Source organism: Amblyomma americanum, chromosome 1, assembly GCF_052857255.1.
Source record: "Amblyomma americanum isolate KBUSLIRL-KWMA chromosome 1, ASM5285725v1, whole genome shotgun sequence".
Classification (NCBI taxonomy): domain Eukaryota; kingdom Metazoa; phylum Arthropoda; class Arachnida; order Ixodida; family Ixodidae; genus Amblyomma; species Amblyomma americanum.
This window is the reverse complement of record NC_135497.1, coordinates 158,199,874-158,212,142: the sequence shown is the minus strand read 5'-3', so window position 1 is coordinate 158,212,142 and position 12,269 is coordinate 158,199,874. Positions and strand designations below refer to the sequence as shown.

General features: G+C 42.9%; 2 protein-coding genes across 3 annotated transcripts; one reads left to right on the top strand and one right to left on the bottom strand.

Moving 5' to 3' along the window:
* Positions 1-3,485: 3,485 nt before the first annotated feature.
* Positions 3,486-7,917, bottom strand: LOC144114030 (uncharacterized). 2 transcript variants are annotated; one of them, XM_077647470.1, is made up of 3 exons: positions 7,608-7,917; positions 7,045-7,174; positions 3,486-5,067 (listed from the first exon to the last, which is right to left on the bottom strand). In XM_077647470.1, the coding sequence occupies exons 2-3, from the start codon at positions 7,121-7,123 to the stop codon at positions 4,721-4,723; spliced, it is 426 nt and encodes a 141-aa protein (XP_077503596.1). In that variant the 5' UTR covers positions 7,124-7,174; positions 7,608-7,917; the 3' UTR covers positions 3,486-4,720. The 2 variants fall into 2 exon arrangements, with proteins under 2 accessions (XP_077503596.1, XP_077503595.1); XM_077647469.1 differs by having other exon boundaries at positions 7,045-7,146; positions 7,608-7,886.
* Positions 7,918-8,159: 242 nt separating this feature from the next.
* LOC144114029 (transmembrane protein 42) lies at positions 8,160-12,216 on the top strand. Its single transcript, XM_077647468.1, has 3 exons — positions 8,160-8,447; positions 8,520-8,666; positions 11,289-12,216. Exons 1-3 carry the CDS (start codon positions 8,271-8,273, stop codon positions 11,445-11,447), a joined length of 483 nt encoding a protein of 160 aa, XP_077503594.1. The 5' UTR covers positions 8,160-8,270; the 3' UTR covers positions 11,448-12,216.
* The last annotated feature ends 53 nt before the right edge of the window (positions 12,217-12,269 follow it).

Genomic DNA, 12,269 nt, shown 5'->3' with positions numbered 1-12,269 from the left:
CAGCCTTCCTCAAGAGCAGGAATAAAAACAAATGTAGAAGCACCAATTATATTGCAGTTTTTCATGCCTCACATGACCTACAACCTCTCTTTGAGGTCATAGTCATCGTTCAGCTGTTGAAACAGCGAGAAAGAAATTCAGTTATAAATTCTTTAGCAGCCGTAGGAGCATGCCACATGGTAATCCGTGTATATTAATGCCTTACGCCTCATTACAAAAAAGATTGGTTTGGTTTATGGGGGTTTAACGTCCCAAAGCGACTCGGGCTATGAGGGACACCGCAGCGAAGGGCTCCGGAAATTTCGCCCACCTGGTTATCTTTAACAAACACCGACATCGCACAGTACACGGGCCTCTAGAATTTCGCCTCCATCGAAATTTGACCCCCGCAGCCGGGATTGAACCCACGTTTTTCGGGTCAGCAACCGAGCGCCATAACCACTGAGCCACAGCAGTGGCGTAATTACATTACAAAGAAGAAAAAACACGCACCAAAAAGTTAGGTGTCTATGCTCCCTTAATGAACCCCAGGTGGTCAAAATTTCCAGAGCCCTTCACTACGGCGTCCTTCATAGCCCGAGTTGCTTTGGGACGTTAAACCCCCCCATAGACCACAACCTTTCCGCAAGTAACTGTCATCATTTCATTAGGTAACTCGTGCCATACCTTCTCTGCTTCTTCGGCCTACACATTGAGGAAACCTAAGCGGTCAAATCGAGTCGCATGGGCAGCATTTCAGCGCTAGTTCATAAGTCGCCTGTGTGTATACATGAAACGATTTTTTTTCTTCTGTGAATAGACGATTTCCTAGAGCAGGTTGATGGTAAAACTTCATTGAGATTTGCTGCTTGAAAACTCTTCCAAGTGTTTCAGGATTTTGGTGGTCATTGGTGTCAGCGGCATGCAGTTGGCTGCAATTTCGTGACGACAGCAAGGCTATCAGACATTCGGGCCTGCACTCGACCATTCGTTTTGGAAGCAGCCAGTGCCAAGCTGCATTTGAACTGCCTGAACTGACATTGCACGCTGCCGGCACCACCATGGAACTTCACAGAACTAGTGCAGAGAGTGCAGCCAAATCAAAGAAACCTATCATGACCACAATCTTAACAAAGTGGTAGTTTGGACTTATTGGTATAGCATATTAGAAGACACAGCGCAGCACAACGAGACAAAGAAAAGGAGCACACAGGACGAGCCCTTATCCTGTGTGCTCCTTTTCTCTGTCCCATTGTGCTGTACTGTCTTCTAATATCACCACAATGACCTGTCACACACTGCAATAGTGCCTTGTGAGCTTTATGCACCTCACAAGCTTCCAAACAGTCAAAGGACATCAAGCACATTGTCCACAATGTTCATCTCTTTAAGGCCTCTTCACAGCATCAGCTGTAAAAAGGTCTCAAGATTCGAAGCCTTAAAAGGAAGCTTGCTTTTCCAGTTCCCTCGTGCGCTCCATACTAGTTGGCTGCCTGGGTCCAAAAACCTTCCCATGTAAAACCGATGCTCGGTGCAGGTGGCACAGCACTCATTTTAAAATTCTCACAGAAGGTGGAGGGCTCACCTTGTGGCGCCTTAAGGCCTTTGCTGCCTCAACATTTTAACGTCCCATTTGTTCATCCTCTGCGCCAGCAGGCGAACGTCGGACTCGAAGCAGGAATCGGGAAGGTCCGTGCATACCAGAAAACTGCCTGTCAGTACTTCAAGTGCTCTTTTCTGATATAAATATGAATTTATTAGAAGTACGCTTCGCTCTGCAGACACCAAAGCGGAATCGCTTATCTCGCCACAATTTTTGCACCCGTTTTTAGAAAGCGAATTGTAACAGCAGCACACAGTTGTAAAGTGCAGCATTAAGTCAACACTCTACAGACTTTCCCAGCCGCAGGGCCACAAAAAATCGGACCGCGTACAAAACTCATCGCACAAACGGTTAGTTCAACTCACGACCGGATTTATTAGTAATAAAGCCAGTCGGTCGTGGTTCAACTGGACTGTTGTCTTAAGTTTCCCGCCTTTTTTCGGAAGCACACGAAAGCTGGTAATTATGTGTGTTTTACATGACCATGAGTTACGTTGGGCTGGGTTGACAAAAGATATAAAAACCAGCTCAGCGCTTGCTCTTTTCCGTAGACCTGCACAGAGCTTTTGAGCAGAACTTACGATAAAACAGATGAGTCTTTCCCTCCGTGCCTTTGGGTCCACTGCCGGGCAAGAGGGCTCAGTGCTAGTCCTGGGCATGGTGGTCCTGGGTTATCTGCTAACAAAATATTCGGGCGCAAAGTTGACAACGGAATGCCGAGTGTCAGATAACAGGCAATCATTCAGTATGTGCATACCAAAAGATAGAAAGAACAAATTACTCACGTGCAACACGATCGCACGACCTTTCCGCCAACCGGCCATAGTGCTACTGAAAGCAATGCTCGGCTCGACTCAAACATGGCCCAAACAGCAAAAAAAATTGCCTGACGTGACGTCTTTCTACAAACCGGATGAGACGTCATGGGTTGAAATAATGCTTGCGTTATTTCGAATTCGTTTTGGTTGCAGCAGTCACTGCTGTCCGCGTCAACTTCGCCATGCCACGCCATGCCATGCAGCCGCACTTACGTAGAAGTCCAGAAAACAAGGTCGATGTAGTACCATTTGTACCATGGTAGTACTTGAAAGCGACGCCGAACAACGCGCTTACTCGGCAGAACGCCTCAAGCCGTAAGTTTTTAATGAGCGTCCGAGAGCACACGACCGGCTTGAAAGCACTCGATGTATACCAGCCCGTGCGGTCATTTAGCTCCACGACGGATATGGTAGCAAATGCTAACTACGAAATTCCCAGATCGAGCTAAAGTAGAAAGGACCACAAACACATTCTTGACAGGTTTTATATTTTTTAACAGGCGCATAAGGGGTCATTTTCCTTGGTTCCTATAGTCAAAGTGGTCAAGGCAACCGTTTGTTTGCCGAGTCACCATAGTATAATTTTGACCTTACATGACAACAGTGCCTAATTATATATACCCGGTATTTTTGGAGTGTCCACTCCTTGCAACCTGAATGCAAACCTAGTACAGCACTGTTAAGAGTGCACAAGACCTTTGTTTTGGATTCGTGTCGAAAATTGCCCTGCTTCCTTCTCTTTTCGAGCAAATTTTCTCGAAGGACTATACAAACCCCCTTTATCCAGCGAACAAAGTTATAAAACAATGCATCTTACATACAGGACTACGCCTCTGCTCCATAGCCTGCTCCAAGAGTTGCCCATAAACCTGCTCCAATGGATTTATGGAAGCACTGCCCATACACTTCACTGAAAACATGTTGGCAATACTGTCATAAATCCATGATGGTAAGCTGAAAAACAAGAAAAATTTCTGAGTGGCAAGAGATGCAAGAAAACAGCTCTAGGGTCTAGTACAGCGATTGGTCAGCATGCACAACAAAATGAACCAGACGGACGAGTCCGATTCATTCGTACATGCGTGTAAAACTCGCTAGAACAAGTTTATTCTCTGAACAACAAAATGACATAACCAAGTTTAAATAGCCTCGTGCAAGAAACCTTCCTGGCACCACAGTGAAATAAGTCCCGACATGGCAAAGTAAGTCAACTCTGAAAGGTACAGTTGGCAGCTAACGTTTACAGGATGCATGTGCACCATAACGAATATACCGCAGCGCTTCCTGACAACTCAGTTGCCAGGTATTTGCACCAGCAAAATGCCCCATGCACGTCTCCTCATACTTGCAGACGTTTCTGGCAATTAGTTTCAGTGATGCCGCCGAAATTTTTTTTCACGCACCAGCATCCCATAAACTTCTGGGGCCAATAGTACATGCATTGTATGTAAAGTTTTTGCCTTTGCATTGTGTTTTGGCAACAAAGCTTCAGCCAACTGAATCCAGCCAGTGCTTAGCTCAAGAGAGCAACTAGGATGCCTGACAAAGAATGCTAGCACCACAAGTTTCATACAACCATATATTGAAAATTTACTCCATTTCATACATACACCTTCAATAACTTCTAAAAAAATGCTACCTTTGAAGCGAAAAATGACGAAAGTTCACTTAAAAAGTACCTGGATATATGGTTGGTGCAACACAGCATTGAACTGGTGCAACACAGTAAAAAAAAAATGACATTTATTTAAGGCAGGCTGTGCAAGCAGATGCACCCACGTAGTTATACCATGGCTTCTTGTTCGAAACACTGTGTTCTATATAAAAGCAACACTGGAATTTTGAGTTCACTGTTTAACAAGACGGCTAGGGAGATGACAAACTTAGAACCAGCACCTTGAAGAAGCCAGTCCTTTGATTTTATTTGTTTCCTGCAAGATGAGTAGATTCTTGTGCACCTAGAACCATATACTCTCACGAAGGACACACACAATGCCTTAAGTAGCGATGCACAACTTGCCAATGTAATCTCCAGCGCAGTGACACTAAACCCAGTGCACTGCAAAAGCACTAGCATTGACTTATCCCTGCATGCAACACAGAATAATGCCATCCAGTGAACACACATACACAGCCACAACTGCTGCTGCATGCTGTCCCAAAGTGTCACAAGCTGAGCATACGAGCTACGAAAGCACCAACGAGAATTGTGGGACATGAAAAGGCTAGCAGGAGTTGAGATGCAGACCACAAGTGAGTTTTTTTTTTTTTTTTTCTTCTAAGCCACTGTCTTTGCATCATCCTGTCCAGCACATTCTGATCACTTGTACTCATAAGGAGGAGGTGGATCCTGCGGCATGCTTCCATAAGGGTAGCCAAGAAAGCCTGGTGGGGGTGGCTGGCTCTGGGATGGTGCTGGAGGCTGGCTGTAGGGAGGGCTGTATGGTGGGTGTGAAGGCTGGGCCATGGGTGCTGGTCGGGCCCCAGCTACAGCAGGCCCATACGGCACAGGCCCTGTGCTGTGGAATGGGTCTGCTGGGACTGCTGTGGTGGTAGCTAGCATGGCTTCCCTGCGCCGGCACTCTCGGCAGAAGCAAGCACAGATTGCTATGAACACAGCAAAGCACACCAAGGGCCCAAGGAGTGAAATCTGTCCTCCCAAGTTGTCTGAAACAGAGAGACAAATTTTTATATATCATACAGCACTTTCCACACCAACATTTCACAGTAAGGCAACTGGGGTGGTAATTAACTAATTACAAAGACAGCAGAGGGAAGAGCAACCAAGTCAAATGTGTGTGCAAAAAAAAAGAAAGAGGGGGGGGGGGGGCCCATCTGAAGAGCCAGAAAAAAAAAATTGTTAGCAAAGCCAGCTGGTTACATCTTATGCTGAGGGCACCCTACAGGGTTATATTCTGCACGATTCAACGGGATTGCATGTTCATAGACATACTTTTTGATAATTACAATTGCAGCTGCTCGTTTCCTGAGATGCCACAACCGATGGAAGCTCTTCTGCTATTCACATCATTCCAACATAGGTCCAAACAACAGACTGGGTCAACAAACCCTGTGAAAGATAGTCGTATAGCAAAATTTTATATGACACACTGGGCCATCGGTCACAGCTGTTTATTAACGGTAGAGGTTTCTATCTGGAACACAGAGGCAAAAAACCTACATTTTTGCATGATGTGTAGCATCTATGTCAACAAGGCCTGTGATGGGTGCTAAGCTTCATGGAGGCAAGTGATGAAAATAGTACCAATGACCATAAAGCTTCCATACTCGCAAAGGTTGATTTTTTCAGAAATACTGCTCAAAATTAGAGAATGAACCTATGAATGCACCTGCATGAGTAAAGGAAGTTCCCAGAACACTCCAGAGCACCAAACTGAAAAATGTTTAGAAGGGTGCAATGACTAATAACTTTGACCGAAAAAAGGATGTTATCTGAATGGTCAGTGATGCTACAAGCACCTGACAAGTTCAAGATGATGCATCTACAGCATCAAGGTCTCAAGTTCAAGAGAATATGTAGTAAAATAAAAGGTTTGTCACGTGCAGACATTCATCTAATTTTCTGAAAATATGGCTGAACCAATACTCAACCTAGTTCATTTTATTCTAAGTTCCAAACTAATAAGGCTAAACAATATTTTCTTTTGGACTGAATGTTGTCACTCGGAGTGTCAAGTACTAGTGCTAACCACAACTAAACTGCCGGCTTGTTTCCTCTCTTATTTCACGCAGAGGTAGCAACTGATAGCGAGTTTTATTTATTACATTTTGGAGTGGTACTTGCGTGTGTGCAGCAAAATAAATCTAAATACAACAAGATTTCTGTACTTAATATAAAGTAATCTTAGCAAGTTAAATATAGAAAAAAAATGAGAAATGTTTTCAAAACTTTGTTTGACAATTCAAATCATATATTCTTATATTCGGGGCATTTGAAACCTGTCAACCGAACAGAAAAAAATGTAGTAAAAAAAATTCCAGAACAACTAGTTAAGAATTGTTATTTCACTAAGAAAATATGTTATTGTTCATGCCACCCTCAGTACAAATGACTGTACAAGTATGAAACTGCACCTCTTTGGCCTGGCAATCTAACACTGAGGTTTTTTCTTTTATATAAACTATTGCAACGGCCGTATCACAGAATTTAAAAAATAACAGCGCGGAAAACGGGGGCTAGAGGGTAGAAAAACCCTCTAGTCACCACTGTTAATTTTTAAATATGTATCACCAACTCGCCCGCCTTGCTATCGTGTTGTATCACAGAACTTCGGTTTTATTCCGACACTGTGTGCTCGGAACAGACACAGGAAACAGTGCTGATCATTTACAGCTTTCATCTGAAAAATATAAAGGTGCACAGCACTGCCTTGTCAGTAAGTTATTGTAATAGAGACTAGGATGTCAACAGTATTCAGTTTATTTAATTTCTCTGCACGACAACGGCAAAATTCGAGTCATAGCATAGCAATAAGCGGGAAGCTAGCTCAGTACAAAAAAAAAAAAAAAAGCTGCATAGTTTTCATGAAATAGTATATCACTGTGCCAGCCACACTAAACGCTATCCAACTAATCAGATAAAAAGGCTGTGCAGATTAAACTCGCAATGAATGCTCCACTCACCTTCATATATGTGAGCATGGACAGGCGTCCAGATGAACAAGAGATTGATCCAGGCGGGCAAGCCGGTCCTGAAGATCATGACGCCCGATTGTGCACAGCTGCCTGTAAGCACGTCAGCGATTCAGCACCCCTGTAGTACAATACAGCGTACAGTTTGCAGAGATTCCGCTCTCAAGACAGTACGAGAACGCAGCCGACCTTGATGTGAAGGCTAGCGTAAAGGATTTGTCGCGCGTCGACTCCTTTTTCCTGTCCGAGAGCAATGCTCCGTACGCTCTACTCGTGCAACATGAGTGGCCGAAATTAGGCAGACATGGTAGCAGTGGCTGTCATGACGTCTTTTGGCCAGGCTACCACCGAAGAACATAAACATGCTGCGCAAACGCGCACGTCCGTACCAATTTTTGATGCAGATTTTTCAGAAGCAGCTGCATTCGGCACGGTTTCTCGTACGACACAGCTAACAGGTAAAAATTAAAAATAAAGCATGGCGAGGGGGGGAGGGGGACACAAATGCCTAAATATCAAGTGTAACAGGACACAGAACACAGTACCGAGCTCACCTGAAGAAAGCAATTCGCACTCGGTTTCCGACCGTTCAGTTGACAGTACCAGACCCAGGCGCAACACGGGCGCACTGGGTACGCGTATTGTTCCCCTGTCTACTACCTGTTTTTCAAGACCGCATGAAACACTATTACCACTGCGACGGATGGCAAATAGCTGAGCGAACGCGCAAACAGCGCAAACAGCGCATACGCGCAACGCACCACTCAGTCTCGCAGCCTAAATCCGCCTTGGCCTAGCCTTTCCCTTTCGCGAGATCGCTCGCGCAGCCAGGCAGCCAGCTCGGACAGCTTTGGCTATGGCTCTGGGCTCAAGCACAGGTTGCCAGAACGCACGGCTGTTGTCGCCGGCGGGTAACTGCAACCATGCTGTATTGATTAGAAAACACACAGTGCAGTAAACTTTTCCCGAAAAACCCGACATGCATCTTTTTCTTCCTCCATGATTCCAGACAGTAACTACAGCCAGTGCTATGCACCTCGGTCTGTACCGATGATACTGATCGTACCGATTGAAAAACGCGGGGGCGGCGCATACAGAGAAACGTACTGTGGTTTCGCCTTGCGGTAGTAGCTGCTTGTTCGCCTTGCTTGCCGATGTGATGGCGTTTTGCGAAACTCAGTGGGAAACATGCATGTCACTCAAGTAGCGTGTGAGCAATGATTTTGCCTAACGAAATGAAGGGAATGACGCTGTCACTCTTGTCCGGACTTCTTGCTGCCCTTGCCTCCCTGTGCGGGAAATTTTCGATGGCCGGTGGGGAGACCTCCAGTGCCTGCCAAGCTGTGTTTGGGCATTGGCTGTCCGGTGCCTCAGCTCACTATTTGTGCGGCAACGTATGTATTCATTTCTTTTTCTTTAAGATGTCTTACAGGTGTTGAACAGAATGTTTTTGTACTATTTTGCAGCTTATCGCGGTTATCAGAGTTGTGTTCTTCCTCCTAATGATCGGTTGCAATGCTGTCATGTGGACAGTGTTCACAAAAGCGTTGCGACTGTGCACAACAACCCTGGAAGCTGCGGTAACCAACACGGCATCGAATTTTTTCTTCACCGTAAGTACCCGTTCATCGTTTGATTAATCATCCCGCCCCAGAAGCCATATGAGACTGCGTCCTCACGTTGCACCTGTAGAGATCAGCGGAATCATCTTGCTAACGGCAGAACGAGCTGTTAAACCAGTTCAGGTGGGCAGTCCAAAACCCTTTAGTAGTAAGTGTTTAGGGTTGTCGCTCATTATTTCTTCTAGAGGGTGTTTAGTGCGGTTAGCGCATAGTACACATGCATATGTGCATGTATGCATGCTTGTTATTTAGAGATTAAATGCTTCAACATGCTAATTATTTTGAGTAGTGCTTGTCATATACTCTGCCTCTGTAGTGAACCAGTTGTTGCTGCTCCCAGCCTAATCGGTTGCCAATAAAAGCACATATTGTTTATTTATGTGCAAATATTGCAAATGGAATATCATGTACAAGGACAGACACACAGTTATAGTGTTGTTCATGGCTAATTTACAGATTCATTGAAACATTTCATCGTGGTTTTGTTACAACATTTTAGTCCAGTTTCCACTACATGTTATCCTTGTGCAGCCCTTAGTAATGTGGCATTCACTATTGTCTTGTTTTTTGAAAACTACGTTTTTTCGATGTTCAGGTGAGCACTGATCTAGTAGTCAAAGCTCTCTAGTGCTTATAAAAAAGTAGTGCAAGGCCTCATACTGATATTTTTAATTGTTTCATTCTTGTTAAGTGCTCACACAAGGCAATTTTTGTGCAAACTTTGTTTTTCTGATATGAAAGAACCTTCATACACACACTCCCTACTCATCGGGCTCATAGACAATGGCTGATCTGTTGCTCATCGTTGTTGGTTGTTATCTGTCTTGATGTTTCTGGAATGGTTTCATCTAGTTGTTTATTGGTGTAGTATTTACTCAGATAGTAAAAGAAGCTGACTTTTATTATGCAAATAGAATGACATGCCACTATTCAGATTAAGCTTTAATTCAGCCCATACTCTGGCTTTCCCATTCAGAGGCATGAGGTAGGCAGAAATGCTCTCCCTTGTGTTACACTGACTGTATGAAACCTGCTGCATTTTAAAGAAATTAGATTGTGGTAATGTTGGAAGAAATTTAAATAAGTCCTTAGTTTTTGTAGAAATCACCCAAGTCCAGAATATTAATATCTTACATAATTTTCATTCCTCTGAAATTGGCAACAAAAACATTTTTAGATTCTGGAAACCAGACTTGGCAGAATATATAAAAAAAAATAGATATCACAAAATTGCACTGCATGTGAAATTGCTACATTGATTACATCTTTCTACAGTTCTGTTAATGTAATAATAGCACAACTCATAGTTCATTTAAACTATCATTTTTATCTTTAGGCACTAGCTCTGTCAAGTGTAGTTAATGAAGTACTGGTTTGTATAAATTAAATTTAGAAAGCCTGAAATTCAGTTATTTTGACAGTATTTTTGTGAAACATGGTGCAGTTTTCAAAATGAATCTTCCAACACCTGCTACGTTTGAACTTGCCGTTGTAAATGAATTAAGTCCGACCCAAATAAGTTTAGTCTTTGTTCTCAGATAGCAGCCTTCTAGGGAATGCTTTTGTTTAGTGGAGAATGAATGCTTTCTCAACATGCATTGTTCGGTATCCTGGGTGGTACAACTTTCTGAAAATTTTTTGCTGAAGTGCTCTTTTATAAGTAGTACTGTGTTAAGGAGTTTCTTGGTAGGCACTTCAAGCTGCTGCGTTTATTTAGAAAATTTGGCTGCATAATGCTCTTCTTTTCAAGGCACATATCACTTGTTTTTTTATTTTTTATCTATTTAAGCATACTGTAAGCCTAGTTAGGCTCTTACAGGAGTGGGCAAAATAATGGGACAATTATACAAAACAATAGCATATCCAGTATAACATACACAAGATACAAAACATGCGCCTGCAGTAGAAAAGACCATAGCAAGTAGGCTGAGACCATCAACGGTCAAAGGACATGCACATTGCTATACACGTTCATTTCAATGCATTTAAAACACTGGAAAGGAGAACGCCGAAACCACGAAGCGATACAATCAGGTCAACACGATAGTCAAAAAGGCACAACTAAGAGAAAGAAAAAATGATATTAAACGGAACACTCGCGGTGAATACCCCAAGACATCGTAGGAGTTTTTTTTTTTGCTACATTAGAGTCCTCTACAATCTACCATTCACACCTTTGTTTTCATCATTTTGTTGAAATACAATATGTAATGTGTTGAGGTGCCCAGGAAACCAGTCTAAACATGTAGCTACGACCACTCTTTTCCGTGTGATTCAAAGTGCAGCCCTTAATGTCAGACAATGCCTCTGGGCAGTGAAGGAAATCAGGTTTTTTCTGGCTTTCTTGTTCTGAAAACTTCTGTGTGCACCTGTACCTGTTGCATTGTTTGGTTTAGGTAGAAAACAGTAATTAGCATTGCCTTTGTCCTATCTTAAACTCTTGCAACAAATTAGGCTTGGGTGCTGAAGTGCACTACAGTACTTCCTAGTATGTGTGGGGTTAAAGCGCATTTTATTTTTTGCTATACAATGGTTTCTAAGCACCTTTTCAGTCACATTTTGGTCCAAGCTTTTTACTCTTGTGGCATTGTCATTTCTTGAACTGTGTTGCAGGCAATCTTTGGCCAGACTTTGTTTGGTGAACAGTTAACACTACTTTGGTGGCTTGGCACTGTGATGATTCTCTTTGGGCTGCTGCTGATGCACCAAGCAAACGTGGACTCAAAAGGACTGCATACAGTGCGAGGATCCTCTCGCTACAAGAGCAGCTGAACACATCAAGTTTTGGCATTGTGATTGTACGTGTGACATTGAGTGGCCTATGCATGCAACAATATTATTGTATGCCTTGTTCTTTGTGGCCTGCAATGTATGTGAGAAAAAAGTGGCCACATTTAATTTGTAAGGTACTGTTGTTAGAACATGTGCTTTTTGTGATGTAATGGTTATTTCATAAACTGAATCATTACAACAGCTTTTAGAAGTGTATTTTGAGTGTGTACTTCTTACCCATGTGCTAAGGTAGCATCCTTTTGAGGAGTTTCCTGTGATTACACCTTTGTTGTATGGGTCTTGTAGGAGCAGCTTAAGGATGGTAGATGTCTACTTTGAGAAGGCATTTTAATTTGAGTGGTTACATTGCTGCTAAAGTTCAATCCTTTGACCTGGTGGTGGTAGTTGTTTGATTAGTTTTTTATATAGCCACAATGTCACCTGGCTTGCAGCATGTTGTTCTTTTTTTCCCAGGTCCGGTACGGTCAGCCTGCTTTCTCTTATGTGTATCACATACATCGTATATTTTGAAGCATAACATAACCTAGTCAATGAATTCATTGGGTTCTTTTGATTTCTATCCCAGAATGCTGTCAAAACTGGTCCCAAGCAATGAGGACTATTCATATTTTTCTGTAAATGCATTCAAACTACTTATTTCAAACTACTTTGAAATTAAAATTATAATTTAAAGTTAAAACTACTTAGCTTTGCTACTATTTTAGTTTTCAACATAGATATGTTTTTAGTAAAGAAAAATTCAGCGCTGTGTGTTGTGTCTCCTCTTCTTTGTCCCGTCTGTCGCGCTGTTATGGATCATCG